The sequence below is a fragment of the Suricata suricatta genome, chromosome 10 (genome assembly GCF_006229205.1).
Source record: "Suricata suricatta isolate VVHF042 chromosome 10, meerkat_22Aug2017_6uvM2_HiC, whole genome shotgun sequence".
NCBI classification, from domain to species: domain Eukaryota; kingdom Metazoa; phylum Chordata; class Mammalia; order Carnivora; family Herpestidae; genus Suricata; species Suricata suricatta.
In genome coordinates, this window is record NC_043709.1 from 36,106,815 (window position 1) to 36,132,293 (window position 25,479).

Consider the following 25,479-nt stretch of genomic DNA (forward strand, 5'->3'; position numbering starts at 1 on the left):
GCTGTTCTGAAGAAGAAAAGCTTAGATTAGTGCCTTATTTACCTTCACCCTATAAATACATGAATTATTTTCTACATATTATTTTGTAAATTTAGTTTGTAAATCTGAGGACTCTTAACTACAGGTGTGGCAATGGAATTTTTAACAAAGACATAATTGCAGAAATATGATAACTACAAATGTCTTAGACTATCAAAATGTAAACCCATCTCTAGAAAAGAACAAACACGTCCTATTTACAGATCTTGATGCAAAGAAAACTGGACAGTTTTGTTATTTTTTGAGGAACCTGTTGTCACATTAGTTTTACAAAGTGAAGTGTTGCACTTAGTGAAAGCAATGGGAAAACTGATGCTCTTAGCCATACATTCCTGCCCAACTTTTGAAGTGTAAGTGTAGTATAACCAATACTAATCAGTTGTTATCAACAGAAGTTGATTAAAGTAACCAAAATATAATACTCACCAACCTAGATCCCATTTTCTGAGATTTAACACTGCATAGAACAAGCTAGAGGAAACTATATAATTTATGAATGACCCAGGAAGATAATATATATTATAATATGGTGTATAATATAATATATAATATAAGATATAGTAAAGATCATTAAGGAAGTCTTGCTTTGTTGAAGAATGGGGAAATAAAGAGCCAAAAGTCTAAGGGAGTCAGTAAACGCCCTCCTCCCTTAAGAAGTAATAAGACTAGGAAGAGGGAATTGTGAGCTTTTCTTCACATGTTCCTCATTAACTGAAAAAATATAAGGATTGGAAAAGATATATAGAAAATCCAGGTAATCTAATGATGTGCCATATAACTCAAATTAATATGTGAATTTAGCAAGGTCTGTATATAAAAATTTAATATGGCTAAAAAGAAATGAACTATCAAACTGTGAAAAGAGATGCAGTGACCTTAAGTGCATACTACTAACTGAAAGAAAAGTACTATATAATTATACTGTAAGAATCATATCACACAATTCCAATTCTATGGCATTCCAGATGAGGTAAAACGATGGACACAGGAAAAGGATCAGTGGTTGCCTGCAGTTAGTGGAGAGGGAGAGACAAATAAATGTTGCACGAGGGATGTTCAGAGCAACCATTATTAGTGAAACTATTCTGTGTGATACTATAATGATGGATGCAGGTCATCATACATTTGTCCAAACCTGTACAGTGAGCACCAGCAGTGTTTCTTAAAGTTAACTACTGACTTTGTGTCCATGCGGTTCGTCTGTCGTAACAAAGGGAGCACTCTGGTGAGGGACTTTATAGGCAGGGAGTCTATGCATCTATGGAAAAAGGGATGTATGGGAACACTGTACCTCCTGCTCCGTTTTGCTGTGTACTTAAAAATACTCTATAAGGGGTGCCTGGGTGGCTTAGTCAGTAGAGCATCACACTCTTGGTTTTGGCTCAGGTCATGGTCTCACACTTCATGAGATCAAGCCCATGGTGACAGCATGGAGCCCGCTTGGGATTCTCTCTCCCTCTCTCACTGCCACTCCCCTGCTTGCGCGTGTGCATACGTGCTCTCTCGCACACGTGCTCACTCGCTCTCAAAATAAATAAACATTCAAAAAATACTCTTTACAAATAAAGGCTATTGTAAAGTTTCAACAGGACAACCAACTATTTCCCAAAATATTCTTTATACTTTTTCTGGTATTGTCTCACAGTTCTGGAGGCTGAGTTAAGGTGTTAGCAGAGTTCATTCCTTCTAAGGGCTGTGAGGAAGAGTCAGTTCCATGCCACCCCCTTACACTCTAGTGGTTTTTTGTCCATCTTGAGGTTCCTTATCTTTTAGACACATCACCCTGATCTCTGCCTTGCTCTTGGGTGCATATCTCATTTCCAAATTTCCAATTTTTAGAAGGAAACCATCATACTGGATTGGGGCCCACCCTAAAAACCTCTTTTTAATACTTCAGTAAGGACCGTATCTCTAAGTAAGGTCACATTCTGAGGTACAGGGGATTAGGACTTCAACATATGAATTTTGAAAGGACAACTCAACCCATAACAACAAGAAATTTACCATAATGGCTTAAAAAAGGAAAATAAATGAAAAGTACAAAGTATTGTTAAAGATGCAGATTTTTAGACATTGTTAAAGGGGCTTTAAATTGTGAGGGTGGAATTTATTTAGCATATCTATGAATATTCAAAGCAGCACTATCCTTAACAACCCACAATGGAATCTAGCCAAATGTCCATCAACAGTAGAGAATGATCAATTGTGGTATAATCATAGAATGGAATACTAAATAACAATGAAAGTAAGATATTTTTATTTTCTATAGCATGGATAAATCTCATATTGAGTGAAAGACATAGACACAAAAGTACATATTGTACAATTTTATTTATAAAAAGCTAAAAAATCAAAACTAAAGAGCAAAACTAATCTGTGGTAAGAGTAGTTAGAATCCTGGTTACTGTTGGTGTGAGGTCAGTGACTGAGAATATAACACCAGGAATCTCCGCTGGGCTGAGTTATCACTGTAATGCTTTCATATTAGCCACAAGAAAACTTAACTTGATTATAAATGAATGTATTAGAACAAATTAATAATGTTTTTGAAAAACCTAAACAATATATAAATACTCTCTCTGCCACCACCAAAGAAACAAAAATGAAAACAACTACTACCTTAATTTTTAAAGACTTTTATAATTTAAATGGAGGGAAATGAAGGAAAATAAACAGTTGAAGTTGAAGAATATGAATGTATTTTTTATATTTTTTTCTGGAAAAGCCATCCATTTCACTCAGAAAGAAAAAAATAACAAGAAAACTTAAAATTTTAGTGTAAAATTAAATTATGGATTTTATTTCCATTTTACAAGATTGAAAAATGTTTTTATTTTTTCACATTCCTCTTTTAGTTCCTTAAAATTCTTTCTTTTCTGTAGAACACTCTGGTCTTCTATTTTCCTGGTTTTTATGTAGAATTCTGTCAACTCACAATAACAAGAAATGGAAAAAAAATAAATGATAAAATATACTATGACACTCTAGACCAAAAATCTGAAAAAGGCATATATGACATTTTCCTCTAAAGATTTTAGTTTTTGAAAATAAAATTCTAAGTGTTTTATATCTCAATAAAATACTGTTTGGCCACAGAGGCGGGTGTGACCTTCAGGTGCCCAGACAACAAGAAGCCGCTCACTGCCTCAACACTCCCCCACGGAGCCCTTCAAGACCTTCATCGAACTTTTTCTTGCCCGGGACAAGAAACAGCTACCAACAAATCACCTTACATAAACGTATCAATACTTCATACTCCCCACCCCCAGCGAACACCATATAAAACGCACTACCCCGCTCCCGGACGCAACTTCTCAGGCCTCTCTCTTTAGGACCAGTGAACCTTGCCGGAGCGCTCCCAATAAAGGCTTTTTTTACTTCCATATCTGGCCTTGGTTTCTGCATCAAGTTGACTATATTACAAATACTACGTCCAACCTAATAGGAAAAACAACTTGTGACTTGACCCAAGTGCTTGATTTTTGCATTAGCATGTGCTTGAAAAATAATGAATTGACAAAATCGTGGGGTAAATTTCAGACTATGGAATCCCTGTTCTTAGTGTTCTGTTCTTTGATTTATCGCTTTTATTGCTTCAGGTAAAAAAAAAAAAATGGCTCTACTAGTCTATATTCAATATTTAATTAGTGGTTAAAAACCAATGATGAAAACCCATATCAGCTTATCATTTTTCTATCTTTACTAAAGAGCTCGGTATCAGGACAAGAATAAGAAATAGCCCCGTCTGGTGATAAAACCATTGAGCTTGGGGCAGATTCCTGGAGCTGTAGAATGAAACAGGAAACACTATGAGACATTGTATTCCATGTGCCGGAAGTGCTTTTCAGTGAGAACAAACACTCCAAAAGACAACTTTTTTCTCTAGGCCAAAAATAGGACAGGTTAGCTATGAGAATGGTAAATACATGGAACACAAGGCGGCCAGGTGCATTAAGGAGTGGATAAAGAAGTCAGCATAATTGCTGGCTTGGCCAGTCACCTGTGGCTTATTTCAGCCAGTATTTTTGTTTATCGGGCAAAATACTGCAGCCTAAAACGATGCACCTCTTTTCCTAGATGTGTTGGTGTGGAGCAATGATCGAGTTATTCGCTGGATACAAGCAATTGGACTTCGAGAATATGCAAATAATATTCTTGAGAGTGGTGTGCACGGCTCACTGATAGCCTTGGATGAGAACTTTGACTACAGCAGCTTAGCTTTGTTACTACAGATTCCAACACAGAACACCCAGGCAAGCCCCCTTCTGCTGCAGCTACTGTGTCCTAGTTTATAGAACGATGAAGTACAGTTATAGGGAGAAAAAAAAAAGTTGGCTGTGTGTTCATGAACCCTAATGAGAGTTAGCTCAGCTCAACCTTTGAAATATGTCACTGGGGCTTATATTGCAAGCCACTGGATTTCTAGCCAAAACAAAACCATAAAATTAATCAAGAAAAGGGATTTAGAGGTTATGTAGTCCAGCCTTCCACCTGAATGCCAGATTTCCCAAAACAATATCCCTGGCAGATGGCTTTCAGTCTCTGTCTCCCTGAGAGGCCTTCATTTCTATTTACGTGTCTGAATTAGACAGACACTTAGCAATGAGTATGCCACTGATTCCCCAACCTGGATAATTATTCGGATCACCAGCGTTTCTTAAAAATTTAAAATAAAACTGACAAGCTACAGCACAGGCCTAAGGAATCAGGTATCCAGAGATTGGGTATAGGAATCCAGTTTATCTAAAAGTTCCCTAAATAATGAGCATTAGCCAGGTTTGAGAACTCTCTGTATAGACTTGATAAAAATTTGGCAGTCTAACTTCATTTTTCATTTTGTTTTCATATATTACAAAGTTGATATAATATATTCAGTGGGATTAAAATAACGAAGTGCCTCTTGATCTCAGACATGTATGTGAGTCTCTCTCTCCACTGTCCACAGACCAAAGAAAATTCCCCTACCTTGTACTTTACATCTAAAACTTGCAATGGCTTTTAGACATGGAGGACTAAAATCTTAAGACTTCTTAAATAAAACAGGATTTGTAATGTTTTCTCAGATGAATATAATCTCTATGATATTTAAAAAAAAAACTGTGACTTCAGTGATGGTAACTGTAATTTGATGTCACCAGGCAAGGCAGATTCTCGAAAGGGAATACAATAACCTCCTGGCTCTGGGAACTGAGCGGCGGCTGGATGAGGTGAGTCCTTACCTGTCCTTCACAAGGGATATGAGAGTACAAGTAACACGGCTGTCAAGGAATAGTGCTCAAAAATGAACCGGATGCTTGTTCTCTGCCTAGAATCTAGAAGTGTCCTCAGTATTGTGCCAACTATTGCATTTTATTAGTCATTTGGTTTTGGAAAAACCTTTATGAATTCATAAATATTATCATGTCAGCAGTTAGAAACACCTAGAAGTAATTCAAAACCAGATTCATTCTTATGAGCTGTGACTACAAAATTATGTTGAGTGTCATTTAGAAAAAAAAAGCAATGATAACACTAATCCTGATAAACTCAGCTTTTAAATAATTGGGTGCTTATGTCCTAAATATCAGTATATCTTCACAGTAAGTTTTAGGATATTACAATGAAGAGAAAAGTTGCTTTCAGTAAATGGGAAGCTTTTCGTATCTTAGATTGTGACACTGAGTTTTCCTTAAAAACATGAATAACATTTTAACAGTCATTGGATTATAAAGCTATATGGAGTGAAAGAATCGCAAACATAATATGTGCATGTTTAAATTATTTGGAAAATAATAAACGAGAGTAGACTCCTAAGACAAAGGAATGCAAGGGACATTAGCCACCTCCGTCCATTGATAGATGCTGTGGATTTTAATAGGCCTTCTGAGTTTTTACAGAGATTTTCTGGAAGAAGTAGAAAGAAAACCTGAGTATGAAGTGGAAAATGCAGAGATGCATAATTCCATGTTGCAAACTGCAGGAGTTTCTTGGCTAGAAAGAAAAACTGATTAAAATAATTTTGTGAATGAACCCAGCAAATCCTACAATGAGGCAATTATTCCACATTCACATGAGGAGGAAAGATGATCTTGGATTTATAAAACCCAAGCTTTCCTTTGCAGCGGAGGTTATAGACAGACTAGCTCTCCAGTTTTGACCTCAGCTATAAGACCTTCCTATAAGTCCATGCTTTAGTCCAAGCAGGATAAAGATTGATATTTTTAAAACAGTTAACACTTAACTGATTTTAATTTTATAAGTTGTTTGATAATCTCTTTAATCCTATTCTTAATTGTGGAATCAAAAAGACAGTCTACATAAGCCCTATATGCTTTTGAATACAATTATTTTCCTTGTTTAAAAGTTGCAAAAGGAGAAGCACCTGGGTGGCTTAGTCAGTTGAGCATCTGACTGCAGCTCAGGTCATGATCTCAGAGTTCATGAGGTTGAGCCTTATGTTGGGCTCTGTGCTGACAGCTCAGAGCCTGGAGCCTGCTTGGATTTCTGTGTCTCCCTCTCTCTGCCTCTCCCCTTCTTGCTCTCTTGTCTCTATCTCTATCAAACATAAATAAACATTAAAAAATGTATTTTTAAGCTGCAAAAGGAATTTTAATACAAATTCTTAAAGAGCTATCCTATTGCTACATTTTAAAATGTGGATTGACTCAAAGGAGCCAGGTAACTCATATATGAGTTAGTGTTGCTTTCTGAAAGTAACAACCAGAAGGTTCTAACTGGCCTATGACTATCTGCCTTTAAAATATGCTGCATCTTTTCTTATTTATTAAATAAAGAGCACAGCACACAATTTTATTATTCAAACATTGTAGTCTCTTTTGTCCTACATTTTTGTTTGTTTCTTTGTTTTTGTTTTTGGTTTTTGGTTTTTGAGTGTGAACAAAAGTAGCTAAACAGCGTACCCAGAAGCTCTGCTTGTTTCTGGGGCTGATTACATTCAGCTCCCACTGAAAGAATTTGAGAAGTGCTCGTGTGCTTCTACAGACTTTCACTTCAATTAAGTAGGAATCCTTTAACCTCACCTCACGGAAACTTTTTCCTCTGGTGTCACTTGTAGGTCCCGCCAACTTTCTGAGGGAAGGCTATGCTAAAAGAGCAAAAGGCATCATGATTTAAATCCGCAACTTGCTTATTTTTGAGTCCCTAACCCATACATTACAGGAGTTGTATGTCCCTGCAATGTAATGTAGTGTTTTGAAGAACTGAAGAGTTTTTACGTTTATGCAACAACTCTTCCAAAATTCATGAAATCAGAAGCCACAGTTATGAGTTTCTGCTTCTTTTCTTTATTTACAAACATTTGGGAAGCCTAGGACAATGCAAAACCTGGCAGCAGAGAAAAAGAGTAGCAGGCATCTCTTAAATTGTAAAATGGCTCCCTGTTCTCAACAAAAGTTAGATTTGGATACTATGGATTCTAGTAGAACAATGGATATATATCATTTCACAAATGATTTTATTTTTCCAAACTGACTCTGAATGTCAACTAAATTAGCAGTCCATGATGAAGAATACCTTATAATTTTAGTCATTTAGAACAACAAAAGTTTCAGCTAAGTGTCGATCTATGATTCAGTATGCCAGAATGAAGTCACCTGAGCTAGTCAGGCACCGGCACGCACGGAGATTAACTTCAGGGAAGAGACAGCCATTCCCGGTTCGAGAAACTTAGTGACCTAAGACGATGAGATCTATGTGGAATGATTAATATTTTCCTTAGAACTTGACACAAAGAATAATTTGTGTTGAATAAAGAATAATACTTGCTAAACACTAGATTACATATCACTCCCTATGAATATAGAGAAAGTTCATTGTATGTAAGCAGATGCTTTGTGTATGCACAGAGGGAAGAGATTATATCATCCTGAAATAGAATCAGCAGCCAGGAATACATTTGTAAAACAGCAACCAGGATTATATTATGCTTCTAGTGGCGTCTAGAGAGCACATGTATGTATTCAAAGGTGGCTTCCAGGCTCCACAGGTTCTTCAATAAACCACAAGTTAATTCAGTATCAGCTGAAATCTAACAAATGACAAATTTTGTTTCTTACACAGACTGTAGGTTACAGTATCTCATATGATCCAGGTTATACCGAATGTAGCTTTTCCCATCCATCTCTTGTTTACATAAAAGCAAAACTCATGAAATAATTAAAGTTTGTGGGTCAAATGCAGTTTGCCTAACAGTGAATTAAATATATAATCTCATACTATAAAATCAGTTGGCATAAAGTATGACAAAGAAGAGCTAATATTCTTTTCAGAAAAAAAATCTTTGGGCTTTTACTTTAGGTTTTCAAAACTATTTACTTCTACAGGTAGCAAACCTTAGATTTGGAGTCACAGGAAAATTTTTATAAAAACATTTCTGTTGCAAATCTCCTGTGTTATCATTTTGGAATCAAAAGAACTCTCCAAATAAAGCATAATATTCTCTAGGTATGCTTTACAGACTGACTGTAGATAATTAGTGCTGCATGTTTCTAAGCACACAGGTTTAGGACCTGGACTAGTTTACTTGTTGTCACTACATCCAATTATAATTCTGTGCTGGCAGAGTGATGATAAGAATTTCAGGCGGGGGTCGACATGGAGAAGACAGTTTCCTCCCCGTGAAGTACACGGAATCAGCATGATGCCCGGGTCCTCAGAAACGTTACCAGCTGGATTTAGGTTAACCACAACATCTGGGCAGTCGAGGAAAATGGCAACGGATGGTACAGTAGTTTTGCATTTCTGCTTATAAAGTTAAAAAAAAAAAACCTGTTTAGCAAATGCTAGTATCATTCTCTGATCTTGCATAGCTTTCTGGAAATTCTTTTCTTAAGTTGGTTTGCTCTGCTTGAAGTTTACTTTGCTTTCATCAAAAACAGACTCTTGTAAATGGCTGATGCATGAACCCATGGCACCTCATTTACATTTTTAAACATAATTGATAAAATCCTGGAAAGGACAGTTTTGGCTAATGTCCACATCTAGGAAGAACAATACTCATCTGCATGATTTGTGTTTTTTTACTCTTCTATTCTCAAAGCAAGCAATTTGTTTAGTTAGAAGTTGGATTTGGACTAAAGGTCCTTAGTGAGTGGAAATTAACTCCACGGTCACCCTACATGTTTGAATATTGCGAGTTTTATGTTTCGTCTTAGAAACCCTGACTCATCAGATATTTTCACCTCTGACCAAGGCAGAAGGCCTTAAATAAACAAGCACAACTATGAGAAGAGAATTAAACAAACACAAAGCCAACAGTAATTTCCCAATTAGTATTATTTCCTTCTGTGGACATTAGACTTGTGTTATATACCTCACAAAGGAAAACAGCCATTCTGAAGGAGAGACAACTTTGAAATAGCAGTCACAAAGTTACTTCTATTTGGTAGACATTAAAAGAAAAAAAATAGACCCACTCTCTTTATTAAGACAATTGCCTAGAACTATTATTTCTTTTCAGAGTTACAGCATTTCCGCCCCTTAAAATCAGTTCAAATATAACCTATTATCTTTGTTATACATCTCTTCTAACTTGTTAATATCATGGAACATGTTAACAAAATTCAGGAGGAATTTATTGCAATTACAATTAGTGAAGAAGCTCTTCAACACTTGGAGGGGGGAAAAAATGCCATCCTGAATTCTCCAAGAGCAATCTTTGCTTCGAAAACAGAAACACCATGGGGAGCTTTGCTTTTGTTACAGCCTCCATCTAAGGAGGAATACACAGCAACTCAAAAGTACAGTCGAATCACACTGGAGTAAATTTTCATTAGTAACTCGGTCTAGAGGGAAGGGATATATATGAGTGGCTGATGTCTGAGAGAAAGAAGGTCTACTAGTGTGTTCAGGACCCCTGTACGCAGGGGATAATCTTTCTCATCTGAGATTTTTGTACTCAATCATCCAAGTTCCTCTAAAGCCCTTTTCTCCGTTTGCAGTTGCCTCATCAAGACTGCAGAGGTTAGACAACTCCACTGTTCGCACATACTCATGTTGACAAGCCACTCAAAGGAGGCAGCACTGACTTGCTGTGAGTAGCTTTCCTCGGCTGACAAGAAAACAAAGCACCCAAAACTGGAACCGACACAGAGTAGTAAATACACACGACACTCTCTGGTATGGCCTGGCAGTACAGAAGGGAGACGGCCCTTTTGGATTACTGGAGGGTAGAACAGGAGTCTTAACAGCGTAGCTCTTAACCCCATCTTTCTGGTCACCATCTGTCTGCTCTGACTGAAGGTCCGTCTGCTGGAGGCCTGTCATGGTCTTATCACATGTCAGCAGGTCGCAGCCCCAGCCACGGCCATCTACTTGTTAGTAGCATTTTATATTGACCCACATAGCATTTTTTTGAAGAGAATTCAGCACCGACAGAGCAACACACTTTTACATGAATATTTTACACAGGGAAGTTAATAAAAGCAAGGAAATAGTGATTCTGGTAGGTACGCAGAATCAAATAGCGGCAGAAGCAGGAAAATGATGTAGAGGTAGTTTAGGATCAAAAATAAAAGTAGAACTGAAGATTTTGGATTTCCATATATTGTTTTTCATCACTGTGATTTATATTTGTTGTCAACAAATATGAGTTTTAAGTATCTAGGGCTCCCAGCACAGGAACAAAGTGAAATTATAAGAATGGCAAACAGGACTAAAACCTTGATATATAATTACAAGATATTAGGCCCTTGTATTTAGAGAAATAGTAGCTGATGGGATCTACTTCCAAGTAGACAAAAATGGAGTTTTATTGAAAAACAGTTGTGGTAAACCTGTGGTTTCCTAGGCTATAAACATCAAGTGCTCATGAAACATGTTTAACCTAAAACTGAGTTTTACCAAAATACTTACCATTTATAGTAAATTAATCTTTTGGGAAAAGACTTTTTAGAGCAATATTTAGAACCTGACGCGTGCACAGGGACAGGGAGAGGAAGCAGTCCCAGGCAGAGAACAGCTCACCTTGTGCTGTTTATTCATCGCCTTTAATCAAAAGCTCCACACAACTTATTGTTGGTTTGGGCTCCACTCTAGGAGCTGTGCGCTGCCGTATTTGGGTCACTATTGGAAGCCGCTGACAAATTAAAAAGCTTTAAGAGATTTAATTTCAGAATGTAAAACCCTAACATTAAAAATTTAATTATGGTATACAATTTGGCATCTAATTAGGCATGATGTAAAGTATATAATGATTTGGCCAAATAAGAGGTTTTCCAAAATACTGTTTGTAATAGCTTCTGCACATAACATGATAATTTCCCTAGGAACTGAATACTTCACTAATTTACAAATGACTATTTAATATGTTGAATAGTGCTCGCTTCTTAGTTCCTGACTGATGGGCAGAATTACTCTTTAGCTATTTGCAGTTTGTATTTTGTGCATGGCATTCTAGTTCATACTTCCTAATTTTTACCATTAAATAGGGTAAAGGTGTTTATTTACAATACCCTAATCAAGGACAACCAGTTTCTGTCTTGACAAAACATTAGCACTTTTGTTATTAAAATAATCCAGAAAATATTATTTATCATTTCATTTGTGTCAGAAATAGAAATTGTGAGCTTTTTCTAAGTATATTACAACAGGAAAGAATCAGTGATGCCACATCACTGATCCAGATCCTTTGAAATATAGCTATTTATTATCATTATGTTTTTGTCACAACTAAACAAAGATGTCTTTTTGGGGGCGCCTGCATGGCTCGGTTGGTCGAGCGTCCAACTCTTGATTTTGGCTCCGGTCATGATCTCATAGTTTGTCAGTTAGAGCTCCGCTTTGGGCTCAGAGCTGACAGCACGGAGCCTACTTGGGATTTTCTCTCTTCCTTCCCCCTTGCCCTTCCCCCCACTTTCTTAAGAAAGAAAGAAAGAAAGGTGTCTTTTTAAGAGCTCTAAAAGATATGAACTAGAATAAGAATCCATACCATGAAAGAAGTCAACTCAACCAAATTTACTAATGAGCAAGCTGCAGATTTTTCAAAAGGACTGCTCACATTTTCTATGAATACCTTTGTTTATATTTACTGCCATGCTTTCCACAAACTCGAGCAAATCGTGTTATTTATTAAGTTGGCCTGTACAAAGTTGGAGAAAGAGCAAATGTGAATGCCGTCCAGCTACCGGTCAGATCCTAGCTGGCATTCGGCTTATAGACTCCTAGGACAGAAGTAGACAGGCTGTGGCGAGGGGGGCTTTCCAGTCTGGGAGCGGACGGCAGACTAACACTCTGCATTTAACTATTTCAGATGTCGTCTTTTCAGCCTACTCTACCTAAAGTGCACTACCATCTGCGAAGACGAACAGTAAAAACCTTTGTGAAGACTGAATTCGAAGGAAACAACCACAAGTGATGGTTTATTAAGCTGCAAATGTGATTTTCGGAGAGTCAGATATTAAGTTTGATTAGTTTACTACAACTGTAAGAAAACGCTTAAGTCATTTGAATAACAAGCATCATCCACATCATAAATTCTGTACAACAGATGCTTTTATGAAATGGAGCCACTTGTTTTTTCATGTTTTATTGTAATATACTAGGCATTTATGTATTACTGTGTATGTATTTCTTTTTAAATGTGTAAGTCTTATGTAAATGGATATAAATATGATTTTTAAAAAAATAAAATATATGGTTCATGGAGTCTCGAGTGCAAACATTTGACAATTCCAAGTACTGTTTGTATTTTACCATTCCACCATTTTTACAGTTTTTGATTGTAACAGTCAAATCGATATGTTTCTCCTTCAAGTCTGTCAATACTTAAAGCTGAAAACCTGCCTCTGATCATGTAAAAAGGAATGATTTAACCTGGAACTGGAGCCAAAAATAGTCCTTTAAAGGCAATCAGGGATGTCCTCTATCTTTAGAACTAGCACTGTGATGGCTCGATCTCCTTTTCAACACAAAACAAAGCTAAACTGTTTACAAGAGTCAAGAGCAAATATTTAAAAAATAATTTATAAGGAATAAACATTATCTTCTCTTGTTATCTGCGGACCAAGAAAAAAGAGGAAAAAAAAACCTTCTTTACTAAGAACCACATGTTCATCAATATCTCGAACCGCCAGCCAGCACTGTTCAGTGACTGTCAACCACTGCAGAGTCTGAGGCTCATTTCCATTGAAAACAACAAAACCCAGACACCTTTCCCTTTTGTCAATGTAACAGGGCATTCGCCAGACTCATGTCTAATGTTATAAGCTTCTAGCCAAGATGGCCTTGTTGCGACTTCCCTGAAGTCAGTCTTATCAGAGGAAATAAAAGAAAGACAGAATGATTAACATATATAGTGTATAAAAGTATAGAAGAGTAATCTCTTCCCTGTGGCTTTCTTTGGTGGTGTTACTGTTGTTTATTCTTTGTTTATATGGGAGATTTCAAAGTAAAACCTATTTAATAACACCATTTATCTAACTGCTGACTTTCTGCTGCTTGATCTTATTGAAGCGCAAGAGCTGTCATTAGTAATTTCCTTTTTGTATTTAATTTGCTGTGTGCACGTACATTACATTTGTTTTGATGTCTATTTTTGTTTAACAGATTCAGTCAAAAGATAATGGTAACAGAAACCCTCTCCATTGTCAATAAAAAAAATACATACAGTTCTCTGTTTAATCTTTGTTTTCTAGTCACCTAATGTTTAACAGTTTACTTAAACTGTAATGAAAATTGTTCTTCTAGTGACTTGCAGTCTAATTGTTAGCTTCTAAAGTGAGTCAGCCACAAGAGGGAGCACTGAACTTGCTTATGAAGGTGATTTTTAAAATTTTCTAGAAATGTTGCCTGAGCAGAAACAATGGAAAAGAGCTTTCTCAGCTCATCTGATCACTGGGATGTTGACTTAGGGAAATGAAATATAATACAGAAACTACAACATTACAGTAACAAACTAGATTTCTATCTACTCTCAACATATGACTTGACCACATAATCAGTTTCTCCCCTTTCCAGAATATCCAGTAAGAAATATTAATCATTTATAATAGAGTTTAATGTAGAGAGATAAAAAGATCTAGTATTTGATCAAAAAAAAGCATAAAATACTCTTCAATTTATAGTATAATTTCTGCCAGATTCTAAAATGCATTTAATGGGCTAAGCTCAGAATCTCAATTATTTCCTTCTGACCGTCTATCAAATTTGTGAATTTTCACATTTGTAATGATGAGAGCCTTCTCAACAATTTTATATAAACAAAAGTGCTCCTTAGATGTAGAGCAGATCTAATTTTTAGATATTTAATATATTGTCCGGAGCAAAATAACTAGAAAACACTTTTCCATAGATTTTAAAAGAAAATCTTTGTATTTAAATATTTCCAATGTCTTACGTAAAAAAATTCTCTGAAAATACCAAAAGAAGGTCATGTAGACTTTATTTCAGCAAATTTAAATATGATCATATTTTTAGTAACATTATATTATTATTTTTAAAGATACATTTAATCCAGAATATTTTAGGTATTATCTAGTGGAAGTGCTTTTTGGTAGGTATGGAAAAGAAAATTCCCTTTTCTTCTATCAAATTTTAGACAGTTCAACAACTCAAGTGTATCTTTTTTGCGTTTTTAGACACATGAAAGTAATAGTACTTCCTCTGACTCTTCGGAGGAGATAAATTTCCTCAACCAGATGCAAGAACAGTCCTTGTCCCCCATCTCTTACCCCAAGTTATTGGAAAATAACTCGAGCCTGCTTGCTAACGTGTCCCTTCAGAACTGACTGCCAGGAAAAATGTGCAAGATGTCCATCCATGTACTCTTCACACAATTCTCAGACCTGCCTTAGTTTATACCTCACAAATGAATAATGATACACATTCAGCTAAAGAATTTGCCATTTCTAATTAACTGAATCTTACGTGAAAAAATAGTTGTTAATATTCTTAAAAAGAATGTACTGTTAAGACTACAGTTGTGATAATGGGTCAAATGTACCCAGTAGAAGGGACACTTTAAGAAACTCAACAGCTTCAAATTATAAGTTGAATATCTATCTAGTTGGTTTACTGCAGGCTACTAAAATAATTCAAAAGAACAATTAGCTGAAAAAATTTTCTGTTATAATAATCAAGAAGCCAATTTAAGCAAATAGGACTTTACTTTGAGAAGCCATTTATTTATAGCTTATGGTAAAAAAAAAAAAAAACCCAGCATTTCACAATGTCTTTACATATAGGTTGTAAGCAATCTTTATGAAATAAGTAACTGAATAAGCTCTTATCTGTTATCTCTCACATATATTTCATATACCCAGACTATTATGTTAGAATGGCTGCTCTTAAAAATAATTTTCCTGATGGGCTGAAAGATTGGTAAATAGTTCGAGCACTATCAAAGACTTAATGGCCATGGTATATATGTATATTTTAGTTTAAATGTATTCTTTAATAACTGTTATCATGTAGAATCCTAAGTAAATTATATATTCAATTGTCTATACCTAACCTGGCTAATTGGTACATTACCATAAACTTATTTTTTTTTAATTTTTTTAATATTTTATTTATTTTTGATACAGAGAGAGACAGAGCATGAGAGGGGGAGGGGCAGAGAGAGAAGGAGACACAGAACGAACCAGAAGCAGGCTCCAGGCTCTGAGCTAGCGGTCTGCACAGAGCCTGACGCGGGGCTCGAACTCTCGAACGTGAGATCTGACCTGAGCTGAAGTCAGAGGCTTAACCAACTGAGCCACCCAGGCGCCCCTACCATAAACTTATTAACAAAGATTCATTTCCAGTAATTTTTCTTAAATTCCCCATAGTTTTATATAATTTAAAAGGAAAGATGTGTTTGGATGTCACAGTATTTTTTTTAGTGAGTTATTATTTAAAAATCAGAGATTTCACGTAAAAATCTGAATTGGGGATTTCTTAAAAACTCTTGGTCATTTGCCTAATGTAAAAACTTTTACATGTCTTCCTTAAGAGCTGTCCTCAGTTCACTGCATTTCTGTGTCATATCCTTGTTTTTATAGGAAGCTGGAATCATTAAGCGTTCAGTGGACTAAGAACCTGAGACAGGAGGAACTCCAAAGTGCCCTCAGCTCCATGACAAACAGATTGGATTAAATGACCTCTAGGATCTGTCAGGCAGGTGATTTCCCTTGACAAGTCAAAATGGCCTGAAGGCAGAGCTGTACTCTGGTATCTAAGCTTCCCTCAGGAAACCTATGACTAGACTGATCCTCCTATCTAGAAAATCATCTGTCTAGGCGATTACCTAAAACCTTCCATTTTATCTATTTTCTTTTAAATAACCATGCATGGGGACATCTCAAGAGTATTAGAAAACATACAGAATTTCTATAAGAAAATTTATTATTTTCTGACTTCAATAGGAGTTTTAGGTTTGGGGTCAAAGCTACAGATTTCTCATTTCAGGAAGTAGTTCTATGTTTATGTCCCTTTCAGTTAAAATATTTGGGGGATCAGCTTTTTAAAATCATACATTAGCTATATTCTTCCTAACTTAAAGTGGTAGACAATCGATAATGAACTGTGTTCCAGGCAACTGAAAAAAAAATGCTAATCAGGACTAATTAAACAGAAGGCACGGGTCTTCCTCTAGTCTTCAAGATCTTTTTGTTTTAGATCAAGCTTCACAATTCACATTTCAGTTTGCAAGTCATTTCTATTTAAATATTTATTTATGGGAAAGAATTCAAAAAATTTGACTCCCAATTAGAAAACTGACTCAAATTGACTCTAAATAGGAAAGTAGGAAGTCATGATGCCTGCTTCAGCACTTCTTCGATGTGCCCAAAAATGCTGGGGTCTTCAATTGTAGGTGTTATCTGGAAAGAAAAAATGAGAGTCTGATGAATGTCGTTCTTTGAACCCCTGCCATCTCTCTGTAATTAAACAATTCCATGCAATGTTGTGTTTCCCATTATCTTACACTATTCATAAAGAAGTGTTCAAAACAACGGAACTCTGATTTTAATATTTTAAAATAGAATTTGTAGTCTTCCAGAGTAATAAACTGTTCGGTTAGCAAAACTATTTGTTCTAAATAATGGGGTTTCAGGGTGTTGGTGGGGATTCGGAGCCAATGGCCAACAAAGAATTCTTGAAAAAGTCTTTAGTGCCAAACAGGTGCAAACAGGTGATTTTACGAAAGCACGGGGACAGGACCTATGGGCAGAAAGAGATGCACCAGAGTTGTGAAGTGTGACTGCTTATATACTGTGGAGTTGGAGGAGGTAAAGTCAAGAACTTTCTTAAAGGGATTTCTACATGCTAAAGAGGATTTACAGATTACTGGAGGCCTACCCATTGTCAGGCTAAGGTTGTTTTTCCCTCTAGCAAAGCATTATCATTAAGGTAGTAGGGAGTTCCTGGAGATTAGGTTATTGATAAAATGGCCTTTTTCTTGTAATATTACTACAATATTTGTAAACCAATGGAGACTCTATCAGTTTAGCCTTTTGTTGTATGTCCTTTCCTTTGTTCTCGGGCAGTCAGTGCCTGAGGAACTGACACATATCCCACCTTGGGGGATGGGGAAGGGGCCTTTGCAGCCAATCAGCTTGCCTTAGGCTTCCTCATTACTAAATGGTCTTTTCTCTAGAATCCCTCTACTGAGCTTTTCTATGTTCCTCCTTAGAATTTTTTTGGTTTTGCATTTTCTCAAACAACTACTATTTACTGTTCCATCACCTTCTAGTAGATATTGGTGATTGAATATATATACTTCAATTAGCCTAACATTTTCCAAAAGAATTTTCACACAAAATAGGAGAAATAATTAGAATATATATCAATTAGAACTATATAACCAGCATATGTATCCGCATATATGCAGCATGCATAACCAGCCTCAACTGTTTACTTTCTCATCAAAAATATATTCATGCCAAAGAAGTGGGTAAAAGCAAACCTGGCATTAAGCGTCTTGGATAACTTACCTTATACGGCTTGCCGTTGACGAGGGCAGACAGAGCTGACCGGGGAATTTTGCCAGATCTCGTTTTGGGTAACTGTTTGACAAACAGGGCATTGCGAAAAGCAGCCACGGGGCCAATGCTCTGTCTAACATGGCTCACAATTTCTTCCAAAACTTGTTCCTCTGTTGTATTAATATCTAGGGAGAAAGTCCAGATGGATAAGCACTGAATTAACCAGAATTAATCATTCAGGGCCCAAACACTCAGGGAGGACAAAGATCTCTCACCTTTTCTCAACACGCAGAGCGCTAAAGGGACATGACCTTTCAAAGGATCTTCCTTACCAACAACAGCACAGTCCGCCACCGCGCCATGGGAGAGGACCGACTGTAATAAGGAAAGCATTCATTTAGAAAACCTATGTGTGTGTGTGTGTGTGTGTGTATATATATATATATATATATATATATATATATATATATATATAAGAAGAGAGAGAAAGAGAGAGATGTGTATTTCAATTGGGAAAAAAAGGATACGTTGGAGAACCCAAGTCCTATAGCTGCCTGCGTGAAAATTACTACTGATTCACGATTCATATCATTATAACTAGGTGAATGAATTATTAAGACCCCCATGGTAGTCACTCACAAAAGGCTAACAGTAATTAAGACTTGTTCCCCTACTTACCTGGAAAGTAGTGTTATTGTTTCTTCACCTCACTTGTTTATTAATAAAGTCAGGGCAGATGTGCAGTGGCTACCACATGAGAACACACTGCACTGTGCTTCGAAAACCAGGGGCCTCGTGGTGATTTAGCATTAGTGCTGGCTACCATCAACACACTTCCGGGGAAATCCAAGGCAGCCCCATGACTAAATGGGGATTTTATATCTGTATCTGTTACTGAGCAATGAACAGAGCATCTCTTTTCGTGAAAGGCCACCCATCCAGAGAGGATTTTCAGACTTGAAAGTAAAGGCTGGGGATGGCATGAAGCCGTGACCAGATAATCACCCCCGTCGGGGAGCCATTTTCATACTGCTTACCCTAAGCTCTAAATATCTTAAAGAACAAAGCGGCCATCAATCTAGAATCGCAGGAGCCCACAGAGTAACCACATGAAATATAGAAGCTTAGGGTTAAAAAAACATTTCTGCGGTGATGGTACTTCTAAAAATGATTGTTCAAAATGTCCTCTTCTGAGAGAGTAATAGGTATTTCAGTGACTGCAAATCTCTAATAGCTGAAGAAAACAGTGGGCAATAAATCAACAGCCCATTTGACACATCTTATTCTTTATTCATTCTTTCTACAAATATTTACTAAATCCTTCTATGTTCCAACCACTGCACCAGGCTCAATGCTGAGCAAAAGTAGGTGCTTACAATCTAATAGATTAGAACAATCTTAACGAACACTCAAGAGTATTTATTATTGTGAATGTCTATATAAAAGTGGCAAGGGCACTGGGGAAATACTGGGTTTTTATATGAGCAACAGCAAAGCCTCCAAAATAACTTAGGTTTTTATATGAAATATATAGCAAAAGCAGAAGGATGGGGGTCTCCGAGAAGCCTTCAGGAAATGACAGTGAGTTCAGGTGTTAAGGATGAGCAGACGCTGATTAGGCAAGGAGGAAGGGTGGGGCGCCCTGAGTGGGAGAGACTTCATCACCATTTGAACCTGAAAGAAATGTGGCTGGAAAACAGCAAGATTGAGAAAGGCACAAGAGGAAATGAAGCTGCGCAGGTGGAAAGGCATTGTGCCAAGGACTGCCAATTTAGTAAAGTTAGAAAAGCGGTAAAGCACTTTCAGGAGGTGAGGAGGAGATACAAGATTTTTGTGGATTTTTTAAAAAAGACTTTATTTTTTAGTGTAGTTTTAGATTCATAGCAAAATTGAATGGAAAGCACAGAGAGCTGTCATATTTCTCCCACCCCCATATATGTGCAGCCTCCCTCCGTCTCAAAATCCCTGACCAGAGGGGCCTATTTGTTAGATTGATGAACCAACTTCAACACATCATTCTCACCCTATCCACAGCTTACATCAGTGTTCACTCTTGGTGTTGTACGTTTGATGGATTTTATCTAATGTGTCCACCATTAGATTGCATTTTACAGAATAGTTTCACTACCCTGAAATATCTCCTATGCTCTGCTTATTTAGTCTTCCTTCCCGCTAGCCCTTGGCTAACACTGATCTTATTAGTGTCTCCAAAGCCCTTCTCCAGAATTCTGGAATCATACAGTATGTAGTCTTTTCAGATTGGCTTCTTTCACTTCAGAGTGTATTTTGAAAAACAAACTTACTTTGGGTTCACTGTGGAGAATAAATAGAGGATTGTTCAGGGTGAGTATTACAGTTTATTCAAATCACCCATGAGGCTACCATACTAGACTAAGGCTATGACAATGGGTATGAAGATTCTAGAGTGTCTTTAAAGGTAAAATGAACATATTTTTAGGGTAATTGTATATAGAGCAAGAAGAAGGTAGGGAGGTTAAAGATGATTCTGTGTTCTTTGGCTTGAGCAGCTGATTGGATAGTGGTGCCATTTTCTAAGCCAGAAAACACTAGGGAAGGCTAGGCTTGGAAAGAATGATCATTTATTAAGTCTTGGAGATGTTCCACTGAGGCATCTTTGGATATCTGAGTCAAGTCAGTTGAATCTGATGGGGGTCTTAATCTGGAGATGCACATTAAATGTCATTAATGCATAGATGCTAATGAAAGCTAAGACAAAGATTAGATTATTTAGGTAGAAAGCAGTATGAAGCTAAAAGCCTTCAGGAACTCTGACATTTAATGGCTACATGAAAAAGGAGAAGCTGACAAACTAGACTAAAAAGGCTCAACCAGAGAGATAGGAAAAACACAACAGAATCTGGGACATGATGCTTTCAAGTCCCAAAGGTTCCAGGAAAAATTTGGTTTTCTTTTAATTATACCAAGTTGAAAATGAGTTCTGGAAGACTCAGTGAACTACTAGAACATTTGGTACAAACCCAATGCACTACCTCACACTGTCCCTAATTAAGCATAGAAATCACCATTGCTCCCATACCCTATTGTTACCATCCACTTTGAGCACTGAGTTATGTGTTGCCATCCTCATAGTTTTTGACTCTTCTAGTGCTGAAGATAGTATGTGTTAAATAAATTATTTTGGGGTGGTATATGTTTTATGAACTTCATTGCTGAGACAGAGATGTGGACTGCATCCTCCATTAGTTGGGTCTAACTAAAAAGCTCCTGCAAAACACATACTATACAGACCACACAACACCATCTTCTCCCAATTTTCAGTTGGAACTCTCAAAATGCTTCCAACAGCTTTCCCATTTGTTAAGATCTTATTTACGTTTTAGGTCCATATGCTTAGAGTAGAGACAATTTCATTGCCAGAGATCTGTACTGGGAGTTAGTATACTCAGTCACGGTCTGTGGAGAGAATATTTTGTCTATGGCAAATAGGATGTAGATCTGGTAGGTCCAATTCTGTACTTCTGACTTAGGACTCCTTCAACGAGGAGAGTAAACTTTTAGCTGGCTAACCAGAGTTTTGATTGTCAAACAAACAAAAAAAATTGTTAAAGTTTTCAATGGTGCCATAAGCCTCTCTACCTTAGTTTTTAAATGCCAAGGTATCTGCTCAAATAACCACAAAAACAATTGATCATCCAGGTATTTTCTCCCCTAACCAGTGTAACCATAATTTTAACTAAATCAAGCATCAAACTTTCTAGTTTGCCATTCATTCACCTTACTGTTTTATTTTCACCACATTTCCACCTTCAGTATTAACATGTTTGGAAGGTGGTTGGGGGATGGAGGAGGGGTGTGGCACCCGGGTGACTCAGTCTGTTAAGCGTCTGACTTCGACTCAGGTCATGATCTCATGAAGTTCGAGCCCTGCATCAGGCTCTATGCTAAAACCTCAGAGCCTGGAGCCTGCTTCAGGTTCTGTGTCTCCCTCTCTCTGGCCCTCTCCTCCTCATGCTCGCTCTCTCTCTCTCTCTCTTTTTCTCTCTCTCTCTCAAAAATAAATAAACATTTTTTAAAAATTTAAGGGGCGCTTGGGTGACTCAGTAGGTTAAGCATCCAACTTTGGCTCACTTTACAATCTGGCGGTTCGTGAGTTTGAGCCCCGCATCGGGCTCTGTGCTGACACCTCAAGCCTGGAGCCTGCTTGAGATTCTGTGTCTCCCTCTCTGCCCTTCCTCTTCTCATGCTCTCTCTCTCTCCCCCTCTCTCTCAAAAATAAATAAACATTAAAAATTTTAAAAAAATTTAAAGAAGTAGATGGGGAAATTCTGACTGGTTTTCTGTATGGGCAGAGTATTTTAAAACCAGAAGTAATATATAACAGTTCTCAGCAGAATAAAAATTTCACATGTTTTTCTAGTTCGTAGACAAACTTTTAAAAATCTGTGAAAAAGAATCATTTACCAGAATTTTGTCATCTGTAAATGAGGTTCATTATTATAGTGGATAAAATATTATATTAATCCATCAGTATTAAAAAATATGCCATAAAAGAAGGGGAGATCGCTTTCTATGTTGGCTCCACAAATAACATTTACATGCCAAATAATGATTTCAACAACTGAATCATTAATAAAAGAAAGCATTAAAGTATGTCTTGGCAACATTTAAAGGACAGAAACCAAACAAATGCCCTGGGGGGGGCGGGCGGTAAAAATATCGAAAGCCATTTTCATATATTTCTTCCACATAAAACACACTATAAGCATCTGTGATTAACTGGCATTTAAGAATTGAAAAAATAATACAACTTAAAAGGTAACTGTCTCACCAAAAGACTGCACTAGGTCCAATTTACAACTTTAGGATGATCTGAAAGCAATATGAGTTCAGTACTGTACTTCAAATTTTGGATTTTGGGCATATCCTAGGCTAGCAATACGTGGTATAATCCTTTCTTGTGACACTGGGCAGTGGAGGAAGCCTCAGCTCCCAGAGAGCCAAGTGACCACAGGCTACACAACTGACACACTTCCAACCACTATCCACCCATACCACCATTCTCCTTTTCATTTTCAGTACCATAGTCAATACATTACATGAGGTATTCAACACTTTGTTATAAAGTATGTTTCACCTTAGATGACTTTGCCCAACTATAGGCAGATGTGAATGTTCTGACATGTTTAAAGTGAGGTAGGCTAAGTTATGATGTTTGGCAGGTTAGGTGTATTAAATGCATTTCCAACTTACGATCTTTTCAATTTACGATAAGTTTATCAAGACATAACCTCTACCTGGGGTGCTTGGGTGGCCCAGTCGGTTAAGCATCTGACTTCGGCTCAGGTTATGATCTCGTGGTTCTTGGGTTTGAGCCCCACATCCGGTTCTGTGCTGACAGCTCAGAACCTGGAGCCTGTTTCGGATTCTGTGTCTCCCTCTCTCTCTACCCCTCCCCTGCTAGTGCTCTGTCTCTTTCCATCTCAAAAATAAATAAACTATTAAAAAAATAAAGACATAACCCCTTCTTAAATTGAGGAATATCTGTATAATGTTAGGGTAATAGGCCTGGTAAATGCTTGTCATTTGTTGTTTCTGGGGTACTGTCACTTCTGGGTAAATTTTAATGGACTTGGAAGGTTTTGTGGCTTTAGTGCTGAATTATATAGCTCTCTTAATTATGTTTTTAAGTAGTTTAATCTTAGAAGTATTCGTTTAAATCAAGCACCTTCATAAGATGCAAAGAGTCAGTCTTTGGTGGGAGATTGTGTCTGCAGTGGGAAGAAGAAGAATGCTTTTTCATTCCCTCTGATGTTGGAGTCATCTAGGAAACTGTCAGGTTCCACATTATTATCAGTATTCATATTAATACTGGGGAAAATATTCAGTAATTTTACAACTGTTTAAATCTAGTAGTCATTTAACAGAAATTATATGGCGTCTTTGTTGAATATACACTTTCTGGAAATATATTCAATCCTGAAGAAATCATTCCTAAAAATAGCAAACAAAATAGCCAACTTGGAAAACAAACAGTGAAACTATGGTAAGAATAGCCTTCCAAAGAACAAATTGCAATGAACACTGCCCTAGGCTTTAAGTGCAGTATTTTAATGCCAGATTTCAAGTTTCCAAGGATACCAGTAGGATTATTTTAAGCTACAAGTGAATGAATGAAATCAAGGAGCCTAACTTGTTCCCTGGAAGTGTCTTTGCATGAAAGCCTGCCCACAGCGGTGGAAGAGCACCAGGCAAGAAGGACTGCATTGGCTCCCAGTAATTTTGGCTCATAAGACCTGAACTAGCAGATTTCAGATCCAGTGTTCTTAAGAACACCTTGAACTTCCACCAAAGTCCCAAGTGTCTAGCTAGATGCCAGGCTTTCAAAGATTAACTTTTCAAATAGATTCTTTAATAGTTACAGAAGGTCCTAACGGGTGTTGAGATCTGCAATTTAAGATACTCTTAAATTTATAAAAGCTATTCTAGAACTCTGTTTTCTTATGATGGGAACAGAAAAGAACATACAGTTTCCTGAAATGTTTTTGATGTACTAATTTTAATAGAATTTGTTTGATTTAGTCTCATGTAATGCACTTGTCATATTTTACTTTAAGAAACTGGGAAGGCACAGATTTTCACTCTGTATAACAGTGATATTCAGTCTATTTTTAATTATTACAGATGAGACTCCCATGAATTAAGACCCTCAAATCCTATTTCAAAAAAAATGGAATCCAGCATTCAGAATTGCCAATTGAGAATCCCAATGGGAATCCTAGAAAGCATTTTCATGTAAAGTAAGGTTGTGTTTCATAAAAGTTAGTTATATCATCAATGAAAACATTTCACATGCATATTAATTATCAATATGTTAGATAATTTTTCTAGGATGTGGGGAAAAGCCAGTAAAGAATGTTAGTTTCCAAACTCTTTAAAGGATGTCAACATAAAGAAAACAAACCTGGGATGAATTGAAGTATTAACTTCTTTAATCAGATATAAGTATACAATAGAGTTAATTATTTAATTCAAACAAAGGGAGTTTATCACTTCAAAAAGGCTTGAAGGCTGGCAGGTGTCCTATTCTGTAAATATTCCACGACCTAGTGACAAAATTATTGTTGGAAATTGATTCTAGCATGCTTTTTTTTTTCAATTTTATCATTTTAACTATCTATCTTCTGCCTGCCTCATTCTCTGCTTACATACAGTGAGGATGTCAGTAGACTTAAATAGATTGATACTTCCCTTTTATTCTAAAAATAAAAGAGAGAACCAAGAACTTTGATGATAAAAGCTGTGCATATGTAATCTCCAACTTTTGATTAGCTGAGTCTGCCAGAAATGTGGGTGAGTGTTGGAGGGAATCTCCTACAGGCAAGAAATTAAAAGTTCACGCAACCAGAACCACCTTGTGCCAACCCGCCAAAATACATGAAGCATAAATTTCAACTTCACGTTATCACAAAATTCGGAGTAGGTTAAAAACAAGATAATATTATAATAGAACACAAAGCCACATATTCCAAAATATCATATAAAATTCTTTCTTTTTACT

The 25,479-nt window shown here is 36.8% G+C and overlaps 2 protein-coding genes across 12 annotated transcripts in view; one reads left to right on the forward strand and one right to left on the reverse strand.

The window, feature by feature from the left end:
* The window catches only part of PPFIA2 (PTPRF interacting protein alpha 2), a 463,512-nt gene extending 449,866 nt beyond the window's left edge, over positions 1 to 13,646 (forward strand). For all 8 annotated transcript variants that reach the window (XM_029954962.1, XM_029954964.1, XM_029954965.1 and 5 more), the window contains 5 exons: positions 4,117 to 4,292; positions 5,178 to 5,246; positions 8,600 to 8,759; positions 9,978 to 10,069; positions 12,287 to 13,646. In XM_029954962.1, coding sequence (XP_029810822.1) covers positions 4,117 to 4,292; positions 5,178 to 5,246; positions 8,600 to 8,759; positions 9,978 to 10,036 — 464 coding nt within the window. In that variant the 3' untranslated portion in view covers positions 10,037 to 10,069; positions 12,287 to 13,646. The remainder of the gene's footprint in view (positions 1 to 4,116; positions 4,293 to 5,177; positions 5,247 to 8,599; positions 8,760 to 9,977; positions 10,070 to 12,286) is intronic.
* A 2,695-nt stretch (positions 13,647 to 16,341) lies between these two features.
* Positions 16,342 to 25,479, reverse strand: part of ACSS3 (acyl-CoA synthetase short chain family member 3) — a 148,436-nt gene continuing 139,298 nt past the window's right edge. Inside the window, exons 13-15 of one of the 4 annotated variants that reach the window (XM_029955211.1) lie at positions 18,215 to 18,314; positions 17,949 to 18,124; positions 16,342 to 16,835 (exon numbers count right to left, since the gene is read on the reverse strand). In XM_029955211.1, coding sequence (XP_029811071.1) covers positions 16,767 to 16,835; positions 17,949 to 18,124; positions 18,215 to 18,314 — 345 coding nt within the window. In that variant the 3' untranslated portion in view covers positions 16,342 to 16,766. Of the gene's footprint in view, positions 16,836 to 17,948; positions 18,125 to 18,214; positions 18,315 to 25,479 lie in introns of those variants that run through there. The other 3 variants (XM_029955212.1, XM_029955214.1, XM_029955213.1) reach the window with 3 other exon arrangements.